The sequence below is a fragment of the Rhipicephalus microplus genome, chromosome X (assembly GCF_043290135.1).
Source record: "Rhipicephalus microplus isolate Deutch F79 chromosome X, USDA_Rmic, whole genome shotgun sequence".
Lineage (NCBI taxonomy): Eukaryota > Metazoa > Arthropoda > Arachnida > Ixodida > Ixodidae > Rhipicephalus > Rhipicephalus microplus.
In genome coordinates this window covers 382,235,601-382,256,876 of record NC_134710.1, presented here as the reverse complement: position 1 = coordinate 382,256,876, position 21,276 = coordinate 382,235,601, and the positions used below count along the sequence as shown (strand labels likewise).

The window sequence follows — 21,276 nt, the reverse complement described above, 5'->3', positions numbered from 1 at the left end:
AAACTCTATGGCTGAGAGGGAAGGATGACGGTCACTGAGGGAGCGTTTGATGACTACAGAAGGTATAGAGGAGGCCAACGCCTCCTAGATCTTTTGTGCCTGCCGGATTATTGGCAGTCATTTGGGAAGCGGTGGTCGTTGGAACTACGGTGGTGGCGCTACTCAAGTAGGGGTGTCTTCAAATAGGTTTTTACGTTTTTGAAGTTTATATGCAACAAAATAACGTAGAAAGGTTCTAAAAAGGCGTAAACGTAATTTTAATTAACTATACGTAAGTGACACCGTCAATCAAAAAACAACTTTTTTAATACAAGGCATCCTCCGAAGTTAGTAACAAACGTCAAAATTGCCAATCTCAAAGGCCAAGTATAAAAACCTTATTCCTACGTAGGCAGCGCCGCCTTAGATGACCGGCGTTTCGCGCTTATCCGGCAGGCATAAGAAATCTAAAAGGCGTTGAGGAGGCTATGCGCTGGCATTTACAGAAAAACCGCGCACGCGGATGGCGTTTGGGTTCATAGTGTGAGTACTAACTACACGTTTTCCGTAACAGACCACCTGGCGCTGGTACATGGCTTCTAGTTCCGGAAAGCCAGCCGAGAATTTCGATTGGAATGTAGATACGGAGGTGCAGTTGTTTCACGCAATGAAAGGTCATAAACCAGTAGGTAAGCGGTGTATTGCTCTCATACTGCTCTGCAGCTTAGGAAGTAGCTCTCCGTCACGAAGAGCAAGGTGACTCTTCCGTTTTCTTGCGTTGCGCAGGTGTCAACAGGTACTTTCATATGGCGTGCATCCTCGAGAAATTCAGCGCATCTCTAAACAAAGACATATCTTCGCAGACGATATGGGAGCACCTCGACACTATGTATGACATGGCGGCTTTGGTAAGTGGCTATCCACATAAGGTTCAGCAAAAGATGGAATTTTCAAGCTGTGAAAAATCCTTGCCAACGTTTCTACAATGTGGCTGTCTTCTTTAGGATCGCGACACTTCGCTTTTCGGATGCAACCTCGAAGGAGACGTTCACTTCATGGATTTTTCATCGCTTCAACTACCAGAGAATGCACTTGAGGCTTTCGTGAAGCCGGTTTTCTGCAGAGAGAGAGCAAGCTACATATGTTCTAATCATTATACTTAATTTGTGAACAGATCTTTGACAGGTAGCCAAACAGGTAACACACTTGGGCGGCGATCACACTGAGCATTCCGGCCGCCGAAAGTGCTCCGAATCCGGTTTGGCGGCGGCGAGATCCGCCAAGGGCCTTTTCCGCGCCGATCGCTCTCAGACCGATTTTTGCGGCGTCTGCCGCCGAATCGGTCACCGCGGACCAATAGGAGCGCTAGTCAAGGAATTTCGAAAAATGGCGGCCAAGCCCTACTCACTTGTTATGCTGCAGTGCACGTAACTGAATGTTGAAACCAACGGGAGTTTAACCTACTCTGTGCCTACTTCGCCTCCGTATTTCGTGAAAGAGGTGACCGAGCTTGCTGTTGGCGTGACCGAGCTTGTTGCGGTCTGGCAGAGCAAAACGAACCCACCAACGCCGCTGGCGTCGGTTGTTTCTCTGCTCTTCGTGCATTACAAGACAGCCACTTGCCAGCAAAGTAAGCAGTACTGTCTTTTCTTGCGTACGAGAATCGTCGAAGTATACACCACTGGATAGCGTAGTAGCGTTTGCGAGCCGCGACAACAACCGGGTGACAGCGCATCCATCCCGCGTTCGCCCCATAGTAGAGGGCATATTCGGCGGCGCAGGGCGCGTCCAGTGCGAACGACGCCGTGTTTCGGCGGCAGGGGAATTTCGGTCGCTGTAGAAAGCGGATGTTTCAGTGTGAAGTAGGCATAAGGCTCCCCGCAATAATGCCTAAGGTGGCGCTGCGGGTAATGTCCCAAAAAAAAAAAAAGTTGTGCACCTGAAATTCATATGCATCACGATATAAGTATCAGTTCATCTCGTGTAGTAATTAATCCTGGTATTATATTGATAATGAGTAGTTCATTTTCTGCTATTAATAGGTATGGTTAATCCTGGTTAAGACTAGTTCGATAAATTCTGGCATATTTCATTTGGCAGAATTTATTTCATGGGAGATTACCTGTTGGTTGTAGGACGCCATTTTCTTTCAGCAAGTGTGGAAAGCTATTTTATTAACTGTGTATTTCAGTGGTAAGAGCCCCCAGACATGCTGCCAATGCTTAATAGAGATCTGCCCCATTTGTAGTACTTGAATGTTTAACTTGAGCTGTGCCAATGCTTGTCATTGCGAAAAGATGTTTTACCAGTTTCATTTAGCTATTACAAAAAAATTGTGGAATATGTTGCATTAGATGTGCTACGGGGATGGGAGCTTGCCGGTACAAATGTGAGCTTAGCATAAAAGTGTATAATGTATGTTGAGACACATTTAGAATAGTGAAAACATGGTTGTATCACCATAAGCACACAGTCATCTTCTAGGTGAATATGATGTGCAAACAAAGGTTTGTGGTTTCAGCTTTACAGATACAATTGTAGTGGCCACAAGTAGGCTTCATCGAGATGGACAAAGTTGGACACCAGATTCCATCAGCGGTTGTGTCAGAAACACTCAACATCACACACTGCAGGGTGCTGTGCCTTGGGTATGCAACGCAGTCTTGATCTTGCAGGAGGCTTCGATTTGCTTATTGGAGATGGTGAGCCATTTTGTGGGAATGCTCGTTTGTTCATCTTACATGTACATTGCAGCTTGCTCTCAGCCACTACAGCATTGCTCCCCACCCTTTCTGAGCACTGCTTTATAAAATCAAGGCTTCAACCATGTGGTTGGGAACAGTCATTGAGTAAAAGATGCAACGATGGTGCGCATATGTGCCATGTTCTTGTACGAGATTGGTTGGGGGAAAGCGCGTGGCACACGGCCCGAGCTGTGGGAAAACATTTAGAAGCTGAGGTGGCATAGTCCTGTAGGGTGCTGAACGAGGAAGGTTTCAAAAACAGCGTCACTCTCTTTGGTAAGGCTCAGTTAGTGTGAATCTGAAGGTGGTGGCATTAGGGTGCCGGAGAGCAGCCAGCAATCTTATTAGACAGCGAGAGATGCTCTCCAGGCCAGTGTCACCTTGCAACAGCAGTTCTTGGGGCACCTGCTGCTCTACACCTTCACAAGATGGCTGGCACGCACTTGGTAATCCCTGGAGTTCGACGTTGCCGGGTAGGCCTATGCTGCCGGAACCCACGACGACTGGGTCACAATTGAAGACAAGTCGATCTTCAAACAGACGTGGGCCAACGACGATGACTGCGAGACGTCTTTAGGGCTTTGACGATGGGAAACTTCGTTGTCGCAAACCGCTACCACGAACAGTAAGAACGTTCTATTCGAGAGCGAGCGTCATTGAAGAATCACATAGAAGCTATAGTGGCTATAGACGAATTCCCCTAGACATACGTCACCAAAATGCGGTGGCGCTGTCGCCGGGCACTTAATTCCGCGTGGTAGGCAAAAGCCGTCGTGTCTACCGCAGTTTCTGCTGTTTTTCGTTGATGCGTACGCTTTTTGTCGCCGAGCAAAAAGGAAAAAGTGGTGTGCCGACAAGCTGTCACGGTTATTTGTGTGGGAAGGCTCAAGACATATAGGCTGTCTTCTTTTCCAGTTTTCTGTTTACAAAAATCGTCACAAGAAGATTAGCTGCGCAATAACTTTTTGTCGCCGTGCAAAGAGTAAAAAGCGGTGTGCCGACAAGCTGTCACGGTTATTTGTGTGGGAAGGCTTAAGACATATAGGCTGTCTTCTTTTCCAGTTTTCTGTTTACAAAAACTGTCACAAGAGGATTAGCTGCGCGAGAACTTGCCTTCGACGCCGGTTCACTGGTTATCTTTTGGAGCGGCTTACCCAGCAAGAACGACTAGGTCGGTCAAGGGTTTGTCATTGCGATGTGCCACTCCACATTTTTTGGAATAAACCTTGTGTGGAGACATAGTGAGCATGCTTAGCTTAAAGCACGCTAATGTTGCAAATACCATTGCCTTATGTAAAGAATTTTTCACGGTTGTCGTTGTTGATATAACTTCAGAAGGCTTAGACGTGTCAGAAAGTTTTCATTGTACTCGCGTGAACTAATGTCACTCTGTCATGAAGCATGTGTTTCTTTCTGTGTGGGCACAGTTTCTTAAAGGGCCTCTCACCAGGTTTGACAATTTTGAGCTGACAAACGCAATGCGTAGACGAGGCGTTCCTGATCACGTCTGCCAAAATTTGCAACGCTCCGTGCTGCGGAAATGGGTCAAATTCCAAGATGAACGCTGCTCGACCTCCCCTCTGCTGGCGCACGCCTAGAGAGTGAGGGCATGACGTGGGCGTATGAATGGCCCTACGTACACGGCAATGCAATGACAATGGTCCTCTACGTAGACGACTCGGCTCTGACGTCAACAGTATTGTCACGGGGTCGTGACGCGGCCAAAGACGGAAAACTTCGTGTTGGGATTTAACTGTTTATTTAACCTGTGCCAGGTAAAGGGAAAGTCTAATTACAGCAGCAGTCTTGCACAGATAGCAGTCTCGGACTGATAGCGGCGAACGCAGCGTCGGCCTTCGATCAACAACTGACAAGCGGCGAAGCGCGTCGGCATTTATACCCTTGCCGTCGAATGTTCTAGCGTTATCGCTGGCGGTGGCGTAGGTTGCAGAACAATCCGTACCGTTCGCACAGTGGGCGTGACCTTATCGAATCGATCTACTACAGTCCGGAACCTTCTCGAAACCTGCAGGCGCGGTTTGCGCCGAGAATCGTGTGGTGTTTCGGAACGATAACAAAAACTTGTGAAATGGAACGTGGCATTGCCCCCCTCTGAAAAAGGCATCGTCCCGATGCTTTAACTAAAGATGAAGGTACTATAATAATGCAAGAAAGTACAATGAATAAATTACAGTACAACAATAATACAAAAAAACACTGTTTCAGTTTGTTAATGTGCATGAAACGGCTTGAGGCGCGCGACATGGACGACTTCAGGTCGCGATCGGCGTCGTTGAGAGTTCGTGATGCCGTCGGGGACAACCTCGTAATCAAGTGGGCCGAGACGTCGAACCACTTTCTACGGTCCGAAGTACCGTCGCAGAAGCTTTTCACTTAGTCCACGTCGGCGTATCGGCGTCCACACCCAAACACGTTCACCGGGCTGGTATTCCACGAAGCGTCGTCGAAGGTTGTAACGGTGGCTGTCGGTCGTCTGTTGATTCTTGATACGAAGATGCGCAAGTTGTCGGGCTTCCTCGGCGCGTTGAAGGTACTCGCTCACATCGAGGTTTTCTTCGTCGGTGACGTTGGGTAACATGGCATCGAGCGTCGTTGCCGGGCTCCTTCCGTAGACCAGTTTGTATGGAGATATCTGCGTCGTCTCCTGCACCGTCGTGTTGTATGCGAAGGTCACATACGGAAGAATGGTGTCCCACGTCTTGTGTTCGACATCGACGTACATTGACAGCATGTCGGCGATCGTCTTGTTAAGCCGCTCGGTGAGGCCGTTGGTCTGTGGGTGGTACGCTGTCGTCCGGCGGTGGTTTGTTTGGCTGTATGCCAAGATCGCTTGAGTTAAGTCGGCAGTGAATGCCGTTCCTCTGTCGGTGATAAGGACCTCCGGGGCGCCATGACGTAGGACGATATTTTCAACGAAGAACTTAGCTACCTCGGATGCAGTGCCTTTTGGCAGGGCTTTTGTCTCTGCGTAGCGGGTGAGGTAGTCGGTAGCTACCACGATCCACTTGTTTCCGAAAGCCGACGTCGGGAACGGCCCCAGTAGGTCCATACCAATCTGCTGGAAAGGTCGGCAAGGTGGATCAATTGGCTGCAGAAGTCCCGCTGGCCTTGTCGGCGGTGTCTTGCGTCGCTGACAGTCCCGGCATGTCCTCACATAACGAGTGACGTCGGTGGTAAGACGTGGCCAGTAGTACCTTTCTTGTATCCTCGCGAGCAAGCGGGAAACACCGAGGTGCCCTGCCGTCGGATCGTCGTGCAGGGCCTGCAGGAGTTCTGGTCGCAGAGCTGAAGGCACCACAAGGAGGTACTTAGCTCGAAGCGGTGAAAAGTTTTTCTTTTGTAGAAGACCGTTTCGTAGAAAGAACGACGCAAGTGTGCGCTTGAATACCTTCGGGACTTCGGCGGTCCTGCCTTCGAGGTATTCTATTCGGGCTTTCAGTTCCGGGTCGGCCCGCTGTCGTTCAGCGAAGCCGTCGGTAGTTATCGTTCCCAAGAAGTAGTCGTCATCCGAGTCGTCGGGTAGCGGTTGGTCGACAGGCGCACGAGAGAGACAGTCGGCGTCGGAGTGTTTTTTTGCCGGACTTGTAAATGACAGTAATGTCATATTCTTGAAGTCTCAGGCTTCATCGTGCGAGGCGACCTGAAGGGTCCTTCAAGGTGGCTAGCCAACACAAGGCGTGGTGGTCGCTCACAACTTTGAAGGGCCTGCCGTAGAGGTAGGGGCGAAATTTCGACGTAGCCCAGATGATGGCGAGGCACTCCTTTTTTGTTGTGGAATAATTTGCTTCTGCTTTGGATAGCGATCCGCTGGCGTAACTAATAACCCTTTCAAGTCCGTCAGCCCTCTGCACAAGAACGGCGCCAAGACCTATGCTGCTTGCGTCAGTATGTATTTCTGTCTCGGCGAATTCGTCGAAATGGGCAAGTAACGGAGGCGTCTGGAGGCGATGTTTAAGCTCCTGGAAAGCGTGTTCCTGCGGCGTTTCCCACTTAAACTCCACGTCGGCCTTGGTAAGGTTAGTGAGAGGATTGGCGATGCGGGCGAAGTTTTTCACGAAACGCCTATAATAGGCACACAGGCCCAGAAATCGGCGCACGGCTTTCTTGTCAGTGGGCGGCGGGAAGTCGGCGATAGCGGCTGTTTTCCGTGGATCGGGACGAACTCCAGACTTGCTGATAACGTGCCCCAGAAACAAGAGCTCCTCATACGCAAATCTGCACTTTTCTGGCTTCAGTGTGAGTCCGGACGTCTTGATGGCTTGAAGTATAGCTTCGAGGCGCCGAAGATGCTCGTCGAAACTCGAGGAAAACACGACGACGTCGTCCAAGTACACAAGGCAAGTCTGCCACTTCAATCCTGCCAGTACTGTATCCATAACGCGTTGAAAAGTTGCAGGCGCTGAGCAAAGGCCGAAGGGCATCACCTTAAACTCGAAGAGGCCGTCCGGTGTTATAAACGCCGTCTTCTCTCGGTCTCTTTCGTCGACTTCGATTTGCCAATAGCCAGTCTTGAGGTCCATTGACGAGAAGTACTTGGCATTATGGAGCCGATCAAGGGCGTCGTCTATTCGTGGGAGAGGATACACGTCCTTTCTTGTGATTTTGTTCAGGCGGCGATAATCGACGCAGAAACGTAGGGTCCCATCCTTTTTCTTCACTAACACCACTGGGGATGCCCACGGACTCTTGGACGGCTGGATAATGTCATCTCGCAGCATTTCATCAACTTGTCTCTTCATTGCCTCACGTTCTCGCGTCGAAACCCTGTACGGACTCTGACGGAGTGGTCTGGCATTTTCTTCGGTTATGATTCGATGTTTCGTGATTGGGGTCTGCCGAATTTTCGAGGACGACGAAAAGCAATCTTCATATTGCAGGAGCAGGGCCTTGAGCTGTTCTTGCTTATCGTTCGGAAGTCTGGGATTGACGTCGAAAGCTATGGGAGGGGCTTGGTTCCTCTGAGCAGGTTCCGGAGAATCGGCGAGGGCGAAAGCACTGGTGGCTTCGACAATTTCTTCGATGTATGCGACCGTTGTTCCTTTGTTCACATGTTTGTACTCGTTGCTGAAATTCGTGAGCATAACCGTTGCTTTGCCTCCCCGCAGCTCTGCAATTCCTCTTGCGACGCAAATATTTCGGGTGACCAACAGATGCTGACTGCCTTCAACGACGCCTTCCAAGTCAGGTGATTTAGGAGCGCCGACTGAAATAATGACGCTTGAGCGAGGCAGAATGGTGACTTGTTCTTCCAGCACATTCAAGGCATGCTGTCCTGACGGCGTGCCTCCACCAGATGTCACGGGGTCGTGACACGGCCAAAGACAGAAAACTTCGTGTTGGGATTTAACTGTTTATTTGGGCAAACCTGTGCCAGGTAAAGGGAAAGTCTAATTACAGCAGCAGTCTTGCACAGATAGCAGTCTCGGACTGATAGCGGCGAACGCAGCGTCGGCCTTCAATCAACAACTGACAAGCGGCGAAGCGCGTCGGCATTTATACCCTTGCCGTCGAATGTTCTAGCGTTATCGCTGGCGGTGGCGTAGGTTCCAGAACAATCCGTACCGTTCGCACAGTGGGCGTGACCTTATCGAATCGATCTACTACAGTCCGGAACCTTCTCGAAACCTGCAGGCGCGGTTTGCGCCGAGAATCGTGTGGTGTTTCGGAACGATAACAAAAACTTGTGAAATGGAACGTGGCAGTATGCCATGTGACATGGCAAAAATTATTTAACACAACTTGCATAGTTTATGTATTTGTTGCTTCAAGAGAATAATAAAACTTGAAATAAATAATGAGATGCAATAAAAAATTGTGCCTGTTTTTCTTTCGTTTTTTCCCGTGAAATGCTACAAGATGCAGGGCTAATGTGCCAGCGTTTCCTATGCGTTCGGGTCCTTGCGGTCAGTGCATTGAGCAGACGACCGCCCTGGAACGCTCTTACGCGTTTGCGCACTCATTGTGCTCAACAATTCTACCGCGTCTAAGCCCGCGTTTTCAAACGATCTCGCAATAACAGGCAGAAGACCACAAAATAACGCTGGTCAAGAAAGCAACTCCGCTCGCGTGCTCGGGGGTTGGACTTGTTTGGGCATGTCATGCGCACGTCACCTCTTGGTCGGATGCCGGAGAGGGGGGGGTGAAGAAATTTTGGCTTGCTAAGGCTACGCGGAGGAGTGGCAAAATTTTCGAGCTCGTCACCTCTCATCCTCGTTTCGCCCCGCTTTAAAAAACCTGTTTTTTCTGCTCGAGAGGAACCGATCCGAAACATTTTTGTGGCAAAATGTTTCTCATCGGACACCCAACAACTTCCACTGTCTAACTAAAATTCAGTATGGGGCCTGTTGAGTGGCTCTTTAAAGCAGCAGCGAATGAATGATAGTATCGATTTAAACTAAGCTTTTTCTGTTTATACGCGGCTGCTATGACACACCTGACACAAGTGTATTGGGCAGGGCTATTGTTGCTACGGTGCACTTCATGAGGTTTTCACGTCTGTGAGAAATCGCAGGAAAACTGTAATTGGAAAACGTGCTGAGATTGTTTATTTGTTTAAAAATACTCTACGGGTCCTGTTGAGGCATAGTGTAAGGGGGGCAATACAAAAAGTGCAATTTCACTATTGTTCACAAAATACAACTACGTGAACAGCGTTCACGAACCAAATGACAAAGCGTAGTACAATAGAAAGTATTTACGGCAGCACTGGTAAAAAAGAAATCTCAACACTATCAAAGATAAAACATATAATGGAAAAACAAATCACAGGAGGCATCATCTAGAAAATAACATAGTCAAGCAAACTTCAGATTTTATACAATAAATTGTTTGACATATGAAGAGAAAAACAAAGGCACTGGGCTGTTATGAAATGATGCAATCAATAACAACAAAGAAGGATTAAAGTGACACTACGGGCGTACAGCTATAATGGCCGATTGCCTTGCGCTTACTTGGCCAGATAACTGGTTAATGTGTCACGGAATGTATTAATGTTTAGTAGACATAGGATCCTATTTGGCAGGGAGTTCCATCATCGGACAGCACGTGGAAGTTCTGACCTATCGAATGCATGTGTTGATTCATAAATGCACAAAAAGCTAAGATGATTATGAAGCCTGGGTGACATAGAGTGGAGTTGTGTCAAGCATGTCAGTGTTTTAGTTGAGTGTATGAATTTGTGAAACTGTGTCAGCAAGGAATGGGAGGTTAAGTTTCATTTGTGTGACACCAGACTGATACTTAGATTGTTAGAAATGAAGCCGATTGCCCTGTTCTGAACTCGTTCTAATATGTTGATCATGCTAACAGATTAAAATGTACAGGTCCATTATAGGCTATTGTAACGGCGATGATTTCGCAATGTTAACAAATTAAAATATGTGTACACATCCCGTTATGCCGCAATGCTGTCAAATACCTCATGCTTTGATTAGATTCTCAAAGCTATAGCTACACGTCAACAAGGCTCATATGCAACCTCCTGTGTTGCGGCTGCCACTCATAGAAATGCGGGCCGTGCTCGGAGGCAGCTTTTGCGCTTGCTGCGCCAGTTGTCACATGATCATGAGGGTGGTAGCATGCTTTTGGCTGGGATGGTTGGGCGGAGCCTAGGCACCGCGACATCGACGCTCAGCAACATGTATCGATGGCACCTTCTGTTGATTACCAACAAGTAATAGGTCTATAAGCTGGCTAGGGCTATGATTGGCTCTAACGTGGCTCATTTTTCTGATTTTAGTGTTTAGATGAGTTTTTCGTGCTTGTGCGTGTTACGTTAATTTTGTGCATTTTTCATTCTTGGTTTGATAATGTGTGTGCCTTCCCACCACAATCTCTCATCTTTCTTCTCAAACTATCTTAATTGCAAGCACACCCGAGATAATCATGACACTTCTTTACACCGCAAGTATCAGAGTTCCCATTTCAAGTCGCCATTGGCAATCCTCAGAGCATTACATCAATGATAAAACGCAAGGCTAGTGCTATTTCTCACTCACGCCTCTTCTCTTTTCCAGCCTTGTCCCCTCTCATGTCCATTCTATACTTCCTCTGCTTCACGTTCTTTTCTCTGTTTTGTCTTCAACACAACATCTTTTGTCTTTCTTTGTTCTATAGTTCTAAAATGAAGCTCCTTTCTTTCACCTTCTTCCCTTTTACTTCGTGCTATTTTTTAATCTGAAATTGTCGGGTCTCGAAATGAGAGCCCCGCTCACGGACACAGCAAACGCAGTCAACCCACACCAAACATTTTGTGCAATTATTCAACTACTTTTACGTCAATATCGCTAACCAAATTAAGTATGTCTCTAGTAAAACCCTAAAACAACCTTATACAATATTTCAATGCACTAAATCAACACAACGAATCCTAGGTAACCGGAAGGGGGCGTCGCTGACATTCAGCTCAACACGAGGGGCCAACGGGAGACGACCATTCGCGCTAGCCGCCCTGTGCTCAAAAGAGTCCCGAAGTTTTCCTACGCGGCTACCTAGCCTTGCCACGGGGCAGCCCCCAATGCTGCTGTGCTGACCATGGTGATGATGAACTTGCGCGAGCACTGCGCCACCTACTGCTCGATGGTTGTTACCAATAAATGCAGCCCATCTGTGAGACACGTACGCGACGAGGTGCAAATGACTTCACAAGAGATGATAGCAAAAGCACAAAAAACTAAAATTTATCAGCTGCACATGCTGCATGAAAGAGTACAACAGATGTCCCTAAAGAATGTCTATGTACCACGACACCGCCGCCAGTCGACACTGCTGCACTGTCCGGCTCGATGACTTTATAACGAGCAACATTGCGGTGGGTGTGAGAAAGTGTCACTCGCACCGAGACGTCTTCTCGTTCCAACCAGCACTCACGAAAGAGCTGGGCTGCAGGCAGTTGCACAGGTCCCAGGCATGTTCATCGCCTGGTGTCACAACCGCATTCCTGGTCAGCCGCGCAGACTATGTGCAGAAGACAGCCAGCTGAGGGTTACATCACTCCTAGTGTGTACAGTCAAAAACGTGTGGGGTCTTGAAATAAGAGCCCCACTCTTGGGTGACATAGACACCGCAGACATGGTCGGTTCACACCAAACAGCGTGTTCATTTATTCAACTACTTTTCTATCGACTATATCGCTAGCTGAGTCAAATATGTCACTAGTGACACACTATAACAATCTTATGCAATATTATAATGCACTTAACATAACAAATACAGGGTAATATGAAGCCGGCATCGCCAACGTTCCACTCGCCATGAGAGGCCCACAGGAGATGACCCAGGGTGTCACTCCCATGACCCCATTAAGGGAGACAACTGTTCGCGCCAGCTGCCCCGCGTCGAGCAGAGTCCCGAATCTTGTCTGTGCGGACACCTAGTCTAACCACAAGGTGGCCCTGCCACCGCTATTGCACTAAATGATGATGACGATGATGAACACGGGTGTGCCACGAGGCAAATCTTCACAGGGGATGATAGTAACTCCACACTGTCAACCCAATCATGACCAGTAATGTTTCGTGCAGAAAATTTTTCCTTTTTCGGGAAATTTTCACCTGTCATTTTGAGCCACAGGGAAAAGGAATCTTTGCGATATTGCAGGGAATTCTAAAAATGGTTAAAATCTCCTGTGACCACCAGCGATTAGTGGTCACAGTGCGCCTTCATTTTCTGTAATCTGTTCTGGCGTATGCACAACGCAAGTATGCTGCTTGAGATCTGTTTCTAATATTTACACGGAGGGATTTCTTGTTCACTATTGGTGTTGGACTTGAACCCCATAATGTGCAGTGTACTAACAGTATATAAATTAATGAAGTCATGCTTTTGTTGTGGGGCAGTGGAGGGGCTAGTCATGATTTCAAAAGTCGCCTGTACGTCAGACACTTGTAATTAAAGTATGTGTGTGCGTGGATGGGGGCAGAATTTAGTAGGGAACATTAGTCGTGCAGGGAAATATGCTGGATATTCGGTGAACGTTTGCAGGGAAAAATCTTAAATAGGGAATTTTCATGTCTCTTAATGGGAATTCTTTGATCTGGTGCGGAACATCACTGGTTATAATCTCTTCTTTAGAATCAGTCTCAATGCTTGTGTTATTTGATCATGAATCCTTACCAACTGCTCAACTTTTTTTTGTTTCGAGCAACCTAAAATGTAACTATACCAGTGCCATTTTCAGCCTGGGCAGCATAAGGCTGTATAAAAGCTGAGGTTTGGTGTAAAAAGATGTGCACCAAAGTGGTGACAATGGTAAAAATGGCATCTGGCATTAAATTGTTGTCTATCTCTTGATAACATCCTATTCTAACAGAACTTACTCTCTTACAGCACGAGGCGGAAATTATTCCATTTCCTAACTATGACAATGAGTTTGTGCTGCCTGATAATGACTTCGGAGACCTGATGTCCAGCAGACCAGGATCCAGCAAAAGAGCTCCATCACCTGCTGCCAGGTAATACCTATTTTATACCTCTAATAAAGCGGCTTAAAGACCAACTCAGTGAATTTTTTAATGGCGTGAGTGAATTTCTTTGTGCTGCCCGTTTTAGTATTCATTGTTGTGTTTGACTGGTGATGCCTGCTCAGAGTTTCACAAAATGCTCAGTAGCACTGCGGTTATAGATATTGTTTAGTGTGCCTGTGCTGCCGTTTATATAAAGCAAGTATAAGTGGCAGAGTAGGCATGCACGCGAAGGCAATAAAACCTAATTTCACCTTAGAATGCCACAAGGAGGCAGTGCCACTTATGCAGACCTGGGAGATGTACACTTGCGAGAGAAAAAGATTAGTACTCGTGGCAAATACGGCAGTGAGGAAATCGCAACATTGGCTGTCGTGTTAACCTCATATCAAGAAGAAATTATCAGGTTAGTTAAGAATAGCCTATACTAAATTAAAGCTTGAATTTTCTGTGATATTCGTGATTTTCTTGCATTAATCATTAGCTATTATGCTTATGTTTTTCTGCTGGAGCAGTACATCTGGTACTGTGCCAGAAGTAGTTCAGTGTCAAAGGTTGCTGTCACTAGAATTTCATTCTTTGTGTGATATTACATTGTTGAATGCACGAACGCTTTCACCAGCCACAGACACTGTTTAACCCTTTCTAGTTTGACCTATGAAGAATCATCCATAAATGCACCATGTTTACACAGTTTTTTGTTCAGCCATAGAATAATTTATTGTGACAATAATTGTAATAACATTTCCATGGGCAGAGAATGAGATTTGCGCAATTCCATTGCGTGTATGTGCCACTGTGACATAAAAAAGAGGACAAGGAAGTAAAGAAGACTACAAGGTCGCAGGGCTGTTCCTTCCCAGATATTTATGATAAATATTATAAACACTTATTATTCTTACAGTGTTCAGTGTACTAACCATTCTGACAGGGCTCTAAATTTTTACAGGATTTTAATTCGTGTTATATTTCTTGGTGTTTAAAACAGATTCCTGAGCTAACCGTCTGTGAAATTGGTCATTAGACAAAAACTTCTCTTCCAGAAACTCTGGATCTTGTACATTTGTGAGGGATCTAACCTGCTCTACAATTTATTTAACATTCACTAGCCGTAGTCTCGCTGTACTGTATCTCCTTGATCAACTGTTGATTCTGCTGCCAATAGGGATCATCTGCTTATAATTTATAAAAATATTCATCCAGTGGCATTTGCTGCTGAAAAAAACTAGTACTTTTAGTAACTGGCATATTCAAGAATTGCTTGGTGTCTACAACTTCTTCCATATCCACTGCTTCATGTGAAGAAAAATCAAAGAAAATTTGTAGTGTTCGAGAAACTTCTAGAAAAGTCAGAATTTATTGTTCAATAAAAAAAATCATTGGTTCGATTCTCAGTGGAACGTAGATTGCGATTGTAGGAGAAGGAATGCAGCCTGGAAAGCTTATTACATTACCAGTGTTCGAAAAACTGTGACTATAACTGGAGTGACTATTAACTGGATAGCCATATTCAAACACACAGTTAACTAAAGCAAAAGATGACACTAAGCGTTATGATTTCCTATCCTGAGCCAAAAGTAAAAGTGCGATTTTCAAATTTTTCTGCAGTATAAAAACTCTTAAGTGGCCAGACATAAATTCTGTATTGTTCTCTGATGAAGAAATCGAACAAAGGCTAAAATACATAGAAGCTAAAGATCTTAAAAAAAAAACAAATTTTCATCTTTCCTATCGCCATACACTACAGTTGAATCTCGCTGTGCGTGAACACTTTAAGGGGGGAGGTGGCATTAAAAAAAGTTTTTTGTTTGTTTACCTAGAGCAATTAAACCTGGCATGCATACTCATGGGTGTCTTGAATAGGGAAATATCTAGTTTCATCATGATAACTTGAGTAGTTCTCAAGTTACATCGTGCTACATGGTCCGACTTATATGGTCTGCTCGTGGAAGGCCTAGCGCTGTAACAAAACATGCCAGGAAGCTGCAAATAGTGTTGATTTTTACTTTACGATCTCAGAATTTTTTTATCACTTCTTTTTTTATATAGAGGTCATCATGGCGGCCTACACACATTGTCAGAAACAGTGTCATGTACAAGTCATCTTTTAGAGGAAAAAAAAAGAACTGGGCCATAAACAAGAATTCAAAGATTTTCACACAATCAAAAATTGTTTTGGGATTCAGGAAAAAAATTGCATCAAAATCCGTCCAGTCATTCCTGGCTAAACTTTCCATGAGCAATGCACAATGTCCATAAGACACTTAAAAGAAGAAGCCTGTTGAAGCTATCGACAGGCTTTTTTTAACGAACCTTATGGTTTCTGGTTGTATAATAATGAAAATTGGCACAGACACTATAAATGGCCTCACAATGCTACCATACAAATATCAAGGCGATACCACAAATACTTGATGAGTGTCAAATTATTTCTTCATTGAACCTCATGGAGGGGCTGAGCATAATGCAAAAAAAAACTGTTGAAAAAACTGCCTTCATAGTTTCAACTTCTCTTTACGTCTCTAAAACACCTAAAAATTGTGATCTCCGGCTTGTCTTGTAATCTTTGACTTCTCAGGCTTGTCAAAGGTCTCTGCCCATTTCTCAGGTCTCTGCCCAGTGTGCCTTTTATTAACATAAATAAATACTTGATTACAAATGATCACTGAAAATTTTTACATATAGAGAGGTTTATTGCATAAAAAAATGGCTCACACCATCACAGCCTGTGCCTTCTTTCCAAATAAGAAAGTTACGGGCAGAAGATTGGTGGCACAGGAATTTTTTAGCGGTTTATTTAATGATGCAAAACGGGCATATAAAAATTCATGAAGCTGCTTCATACATGCTCTTTTGCTACTCTAGCGGGGAAACGCACCATTGTACGGCCGGTCACGGAAGTGCTAATCTACGAGGCTTTCATTGTTTCAAAACATTCATAGATGCTCGTGGCGATACCATGCACGGCTCCAAGCACGTGTAAATCGCAATAAAGAAGCTTATTGACAGCACTCCGTAGGACCGTGGAGTGCGCGGCGTGGACAGTGCAGTTGGCACGTGATGCGCTTGGTGGCGGCATTCGGTGACGATGCGCGAAATGTGTAGCTACGATGACGAAAAATCGGCACGCTCTGTGCTTGGTACCGCATTTTTGGGTGACGTCGCTCAAAACTGCTAGCCACTGTTCTGAGCAATTCTTGGCAGTGGAGGGGGGCGGGGGTGAACAAGCTTGACTGTGGGGTCCGCTGCCGATGCTTAAAATGCCTGTTTGCAGTTCTGAGAAGCTAGCGAGTGATATGCTTTGTTGCTTGCAAAGAAGAACGTCGCCACGAATGTGCTAGCGCGTCGTTCGCAGTCTCAACTCGCAGTCACAGGCTTGCACACACGTGAGGGCCCGACGCAGTTGTTTTGACTGTGTGAAATTATTTCACTTGACGTCAACGATCATAATAACAGTGGGAGATCACTATTGGTACCCCGCAAGCCTACAAATTACAACGCGCACAGATCAGTTAGTGTACTAGAACTGTTGAGTGGCATGACCGTGCCTCGCTGCCTAATGCTTTCCACGTTGCCTGTAGCGGCGGCGCTGCAGTTGATTAGTACTGAAAGCACAGCGCTACGCAAGCAAGAACTCCTATGCGCTTTGGCTTTCCCTGCTTGCTTTTTTTGATGCAGCTTTCTTTGTGCCTGTCTATCATGCATGTCTAGCACACGCTGTCATAATCCTTGAGAGGTGACACCCAAAAGCGCTTGTGAGAAATAGCAAATGATTTATTTACTTGAGGTTAAATAATTAAAATGATTATTGTAGGTATGAAAACTGAGAAAAAAAAACAGTCAGCACAGTGAGGCTATATTTATAGTCTCGGTATTATTACATGCAATACCTGAAGTTAGATGTGCTTCAAAGTACTTTTCTATTGTAAACTTAAGCAGAAATGCATGGTCTTACAGCGGGCAATGTATTAGTTAAAGACAACTTGGCTTCGTGAACAATCATAATTATTGGCAGCTAAAACACTCTGTTAAAAGGGCACCGAAACAGGCCATATGTACTGGGGGGGAGGGAGGGAGCACATCTAAACCCCCTTTGCATCGACACTCTCATGCTTGTGAGGACCTTTGCTTCATATAGACAGACACAGAACTTTATTAAAGTCCTGAGGAACACTAACTCAAGGAGGTAGAGCCGCGGGCCGCTCCCACGTCGGAACGGGTAGGCCGAGCCTCACCGCCGCGTCGTGGGCCCTCTGGACAGCCCAGAGTTGATGTGCAAGTTCTGAGCTCCGGAGGGTAGAGCTCCATTTCTCTTTGGTCATGTGCCGAGAATCGAATGATGAGGGGCACTGCCAGAGCATGTGTTCTAAGGTAGATACGGCGCCACAATCTGGGCATGTTGCATTAATGCTTTCAATAAACTGGCTGTGGGAACGAAGACTGGGGTACGACCTGGTTTGAAGCATGCGGAGGGTAGATGCCTAGGCCCTACAAAGTTGCCTATGAGGAAGGGGGAAAATCCTTCTGTCCAGCTGATAATGTTTGGTCACCTAGTTGAAAGTGAGGAGAACATCCCTGAAGACCATTACATTGGAGTCTGAAGGTCCCGCAGGCTGCCCAGCACGCTGAGTAAGTTCGCGTGTTCGGGCGTGGGCGATCTTGTTTAGGTTTATCATGGAGGCCAGATGTGATCCGAGGTGAGCCGGAAACCAAATTATGGTGTGTTCTGAAATATTTATATTACCTAAGATGCAAGCTACTTCAGCCGATACCGATCCAGATGCAAAGGCTCGCACTGCCGCTCTTGAGTCTGTATAGATGTGTTGCCGGGAGTCGTCAAGGAGAGCAAGAGCTATGGCTACCTGTTCAGCTTTAGCAGGAGTGGTGTTCCTGATAGACGCGGAGTGAATAACACAACCTGCGTGGTCAACTGCAAGGACCGAGAAGTTTGCTGTTCGACCGTATTGCGCCGCGTCCACGAAGCATGCAGACTCCGGGTTTGCACGAACACTTTTGAGCAGTGCTTCACCCCTGGCCTTCCGCCTATTCGCGTTGTGCTGCGGATGTAAATTGCGGGAGAACGGAACGACCATAATGTTGACCCTTTGCTTCTTAGTGAGAGACTGACTATGTTCTTCTTCTACCGCACTATACCCTAGGATTGTCAGGATGCTTCTTCTGCAGCCGAGGACGAGAGCCTGGCCAGCTGAGCCGTATGCTGTGCCTCGATGATCTCTTCCAACTTTTGTGTATACCAAACTGCGTGAGGCGTTCCGTACTGGTACCTGAAGGGACCCCTAGCACTCTCTTGATGCTCTTGCAGATCAGGAGATTAATCTTAGCCTTTTCGTGACTTTGTCAATAGTGCATGGCAGCAACGTAAGTAATGTGGCTTATTAAGAAAGCGTGGAATAGCCTTAGTAAATTGTCCTCTCTCAAGCCACCTCTGGAGTTGGAGACCCTAAGGATAAGCGGAATCATGCTTGCCGTTTTAGGTGTGAGCTTGTTTATGGTCTGTCGATTTGTGCCATTCGCCTCTATAAGCATTCCAAGTACTCTGATTACCTCTACCCTAGGGATGATATGACCGGTGCTGGTGCGAAGCACTTTATTGATATCTGGGAGGGGAACCCAGCCTCGAGGCTTTAGACCCCTTCTCTTAGGTCTGTAAAGCAAAAGTTCCGACTTTGTTGGAGAGAGTCGTAATCCAGTGCCACTAAGAAAAGCTTCGGTGTATTCTACAGCCTGTTGGAGTGCCTCTTCTACTCAGCCCCCACTGCCACCCGTACACCAGACAGTGATGTCATCAGCGTAAAGGGTATGACATATGCCTTGTATTTGCAAGAGCCTCTTGGAAAGCTCACAGATAGCGATATTGAACAAAAATGGTGAGACCACCGAACCCTGGGGTGTACCTTTGGAGCCAAGAACGAAGGGTTCTGATTTCAGATCTCCTATCTTAATCATGGTCTTTCTGCTTTTGAGGAAAGAGCTGATGAATGCATGAAATCTACGCCCCAAGCCAAAAGTAGAGATGGAGTTGAGAATATGAGTATGGGATTGTCAAAAGCTTTCTCTAAATATAGTCCCAAGATTGCCCTGACATCTCTCGTTTGAACGTCGATAATCTGGTGTTTGATTGCCCCGCCACGGTGGTCTAGTGGCTAAGGTGCTCGGCTGCTGACCCGCAGGTCGTGGGATCGAATCCCGGCTGTGGCGGCTGCATTTTCGATGGAGGCGGAAATGTTGTAGGCCCGTGTACTCAGATTTGGGTGCACGTTAAAGAACCCCAGGTGGTCGAAATTTCCGGAGCCCTCCACTACGGCGTCTCTCATAATCATATGATGGTTTTAGGACGTTAAACCCCACAAATCAATCTGGTCTTTGATCAATTTCAGGGCATCTTGGGTCGATGATGCTGGTCAGAAGCCAATCATATTGTACGGAAATAAGCCATGGTCTTCAATGTGTTGAGTAATCTGGCTATTAATGACTTGTTCGGCCACCTTTCCTATGCAGTATGTAAGCGATATGGGTATTAGATTACAAAGGTTCAGTGGACGTCTCGGTTTTGGGATAAAGATCACTGACGCCAGCTTCCACGATTCCGGGACAGTGCCCTGTTCCCATGCCTTGTTAATCTCATTCGTGAGTATTTGTAGGGAAGCATCGTTAAGATTACGCAGAATTCGATTTGAGATACCATCCGGACCTGGGGCTGATGGACTATTCAGTTTCATGAGAACCTTCATCACATCAGCCGTGTTGAAAGGTTCATCCAAAGACTCCACGTGCGAACCCTCATAAGGGGGATAGTCGGCATCACATGAGAGATCAACTGGCAGATAACTTTTCGCTAGGCGTTCGGAAACTTTTTGTTCTGAGTCTTCTTGTTTGGCCATATGGAGGATTTTGTCTATTTCCCCCATCTAGTTGGATTCCGAATTCGATTCTTTTAACGGGTGTTTCAGCAAGTTCCACCTGCCTCCTGTGCGCATCTGGCCATCGACCGAGTTGCAAACTTCATCCCATTGTTGTCTAGAGAGCGTCTGACAGTGTTCCTCAATCTGGTGATTCAGCTCAGCGATTTTTTTCCGCAGCCTACGGTTCAGTTTCTGTCTCTTTCATCTGCGAAGAAGGGCGTTTTTAGCTTCGAGCAAATGGGCTAGATGGCTGTCCATTATGTCACCCTTATGATCAGTAACTATGGACTTGGTAGCTGCAGCTACATGCTCCTTGAGGTGTGCGACCCAGTGATAGAAAAAATCTGGTGACTTCCGGTTCTCACTTTTTTGCGCCCTGATTTCCCGGAAACAATCCCAATCTGTAAACTGAAATTCCCTTGGATGTCTGCTCTGTATTTCCATCGAAGTGACGAGAATGTAATGATCACTGCCGAGGCTTTCGTTGAGATTGTGCCAGGTTACCGACTTCGAGTTCGGCACGAAAGTTATGTTCGGGGTAGTGTACCTGGAGCATGAATTTCTAATTCTAGTAGGGAATGAAGGATCAATGAGTAGAGTTAGGCTGTAGTCTGAAGCAGCCTGCCAGAGATCTCTACCCATAGCGTTAGTGTGGCGATATCCCCACTCCTGATGTGGGGCATTGAAGTCCCCGGCAATAATGAGTGGGGCCCCAGCTGCCTTTTCTACTGCCCTGGATATTAGCGACGTGAAGCGCCTTCTCATGTCCCTAGGAGTACTGTAAATGTTCAGAACAAAGAGGCTGTTTCGAAGCTGCCCACTTGGTATAACCTCGACAAACAAGTTCTCTGTCTTACTATGGCTCATAGAACGATCGTGAGCTACGGTGGTAAACTTCGTCGAGACAAGTGTACAGATACACCTTTTATTTTGCCCGAATAAGCAGTGGGACCTATAGCCCGATAGAGTAGAAGAGTCCGTCAATGTTTCTTGGAGTAGGACAATCTCCGACTTTTTTAGTATGAGACCGAATGAATAGCTGAAGGACCGCCTTCTTACGTAGGGATCAACAATAGTTCCACTGCCAAACTACGATGTTACTATTACTAGTCGTACCCGCCATGATTGCAACTTTAGTTTGATTTG

General features: G+C 46.3%; 1 protein-coding gene across 2 annotated transcripts in view; it reads left to right on the top strand.

Annotated features, from left to right (window-relative positions):
* The first annotated feature begins 466 nt into the window (after positions 1–466).
* LOC119162298 (uncharacterized) overlaps positions 467–21,276 on the top strand; it is a 77,364-nt gene continuing 56,554 nt past the window's right edge. The window contains exons 1-4 of one of the 2 annotated variants that reach the window (XM_075881628.1): positions 467–668; positions 766–887; positions 2,501–2,681; positions 13,074–13,198. In XM_075881628.1, coding sequence (XP_075737743.1) covers positions 871–887; positions 2,501–2,681; positions 13,074–13,198 — 323 coding nt within the window. In that variant the 5' untranslated portion in view covers positions 467–668; positions 766–870. Of the gene's footprint in view, positions 669–765; positions 888–2,500; positions 2,682–13,073; positions 13,199–21,276 lie in introns of those variants that run through there. The other variant, XM_075881629.1, reaches the window with a different exon arrangement.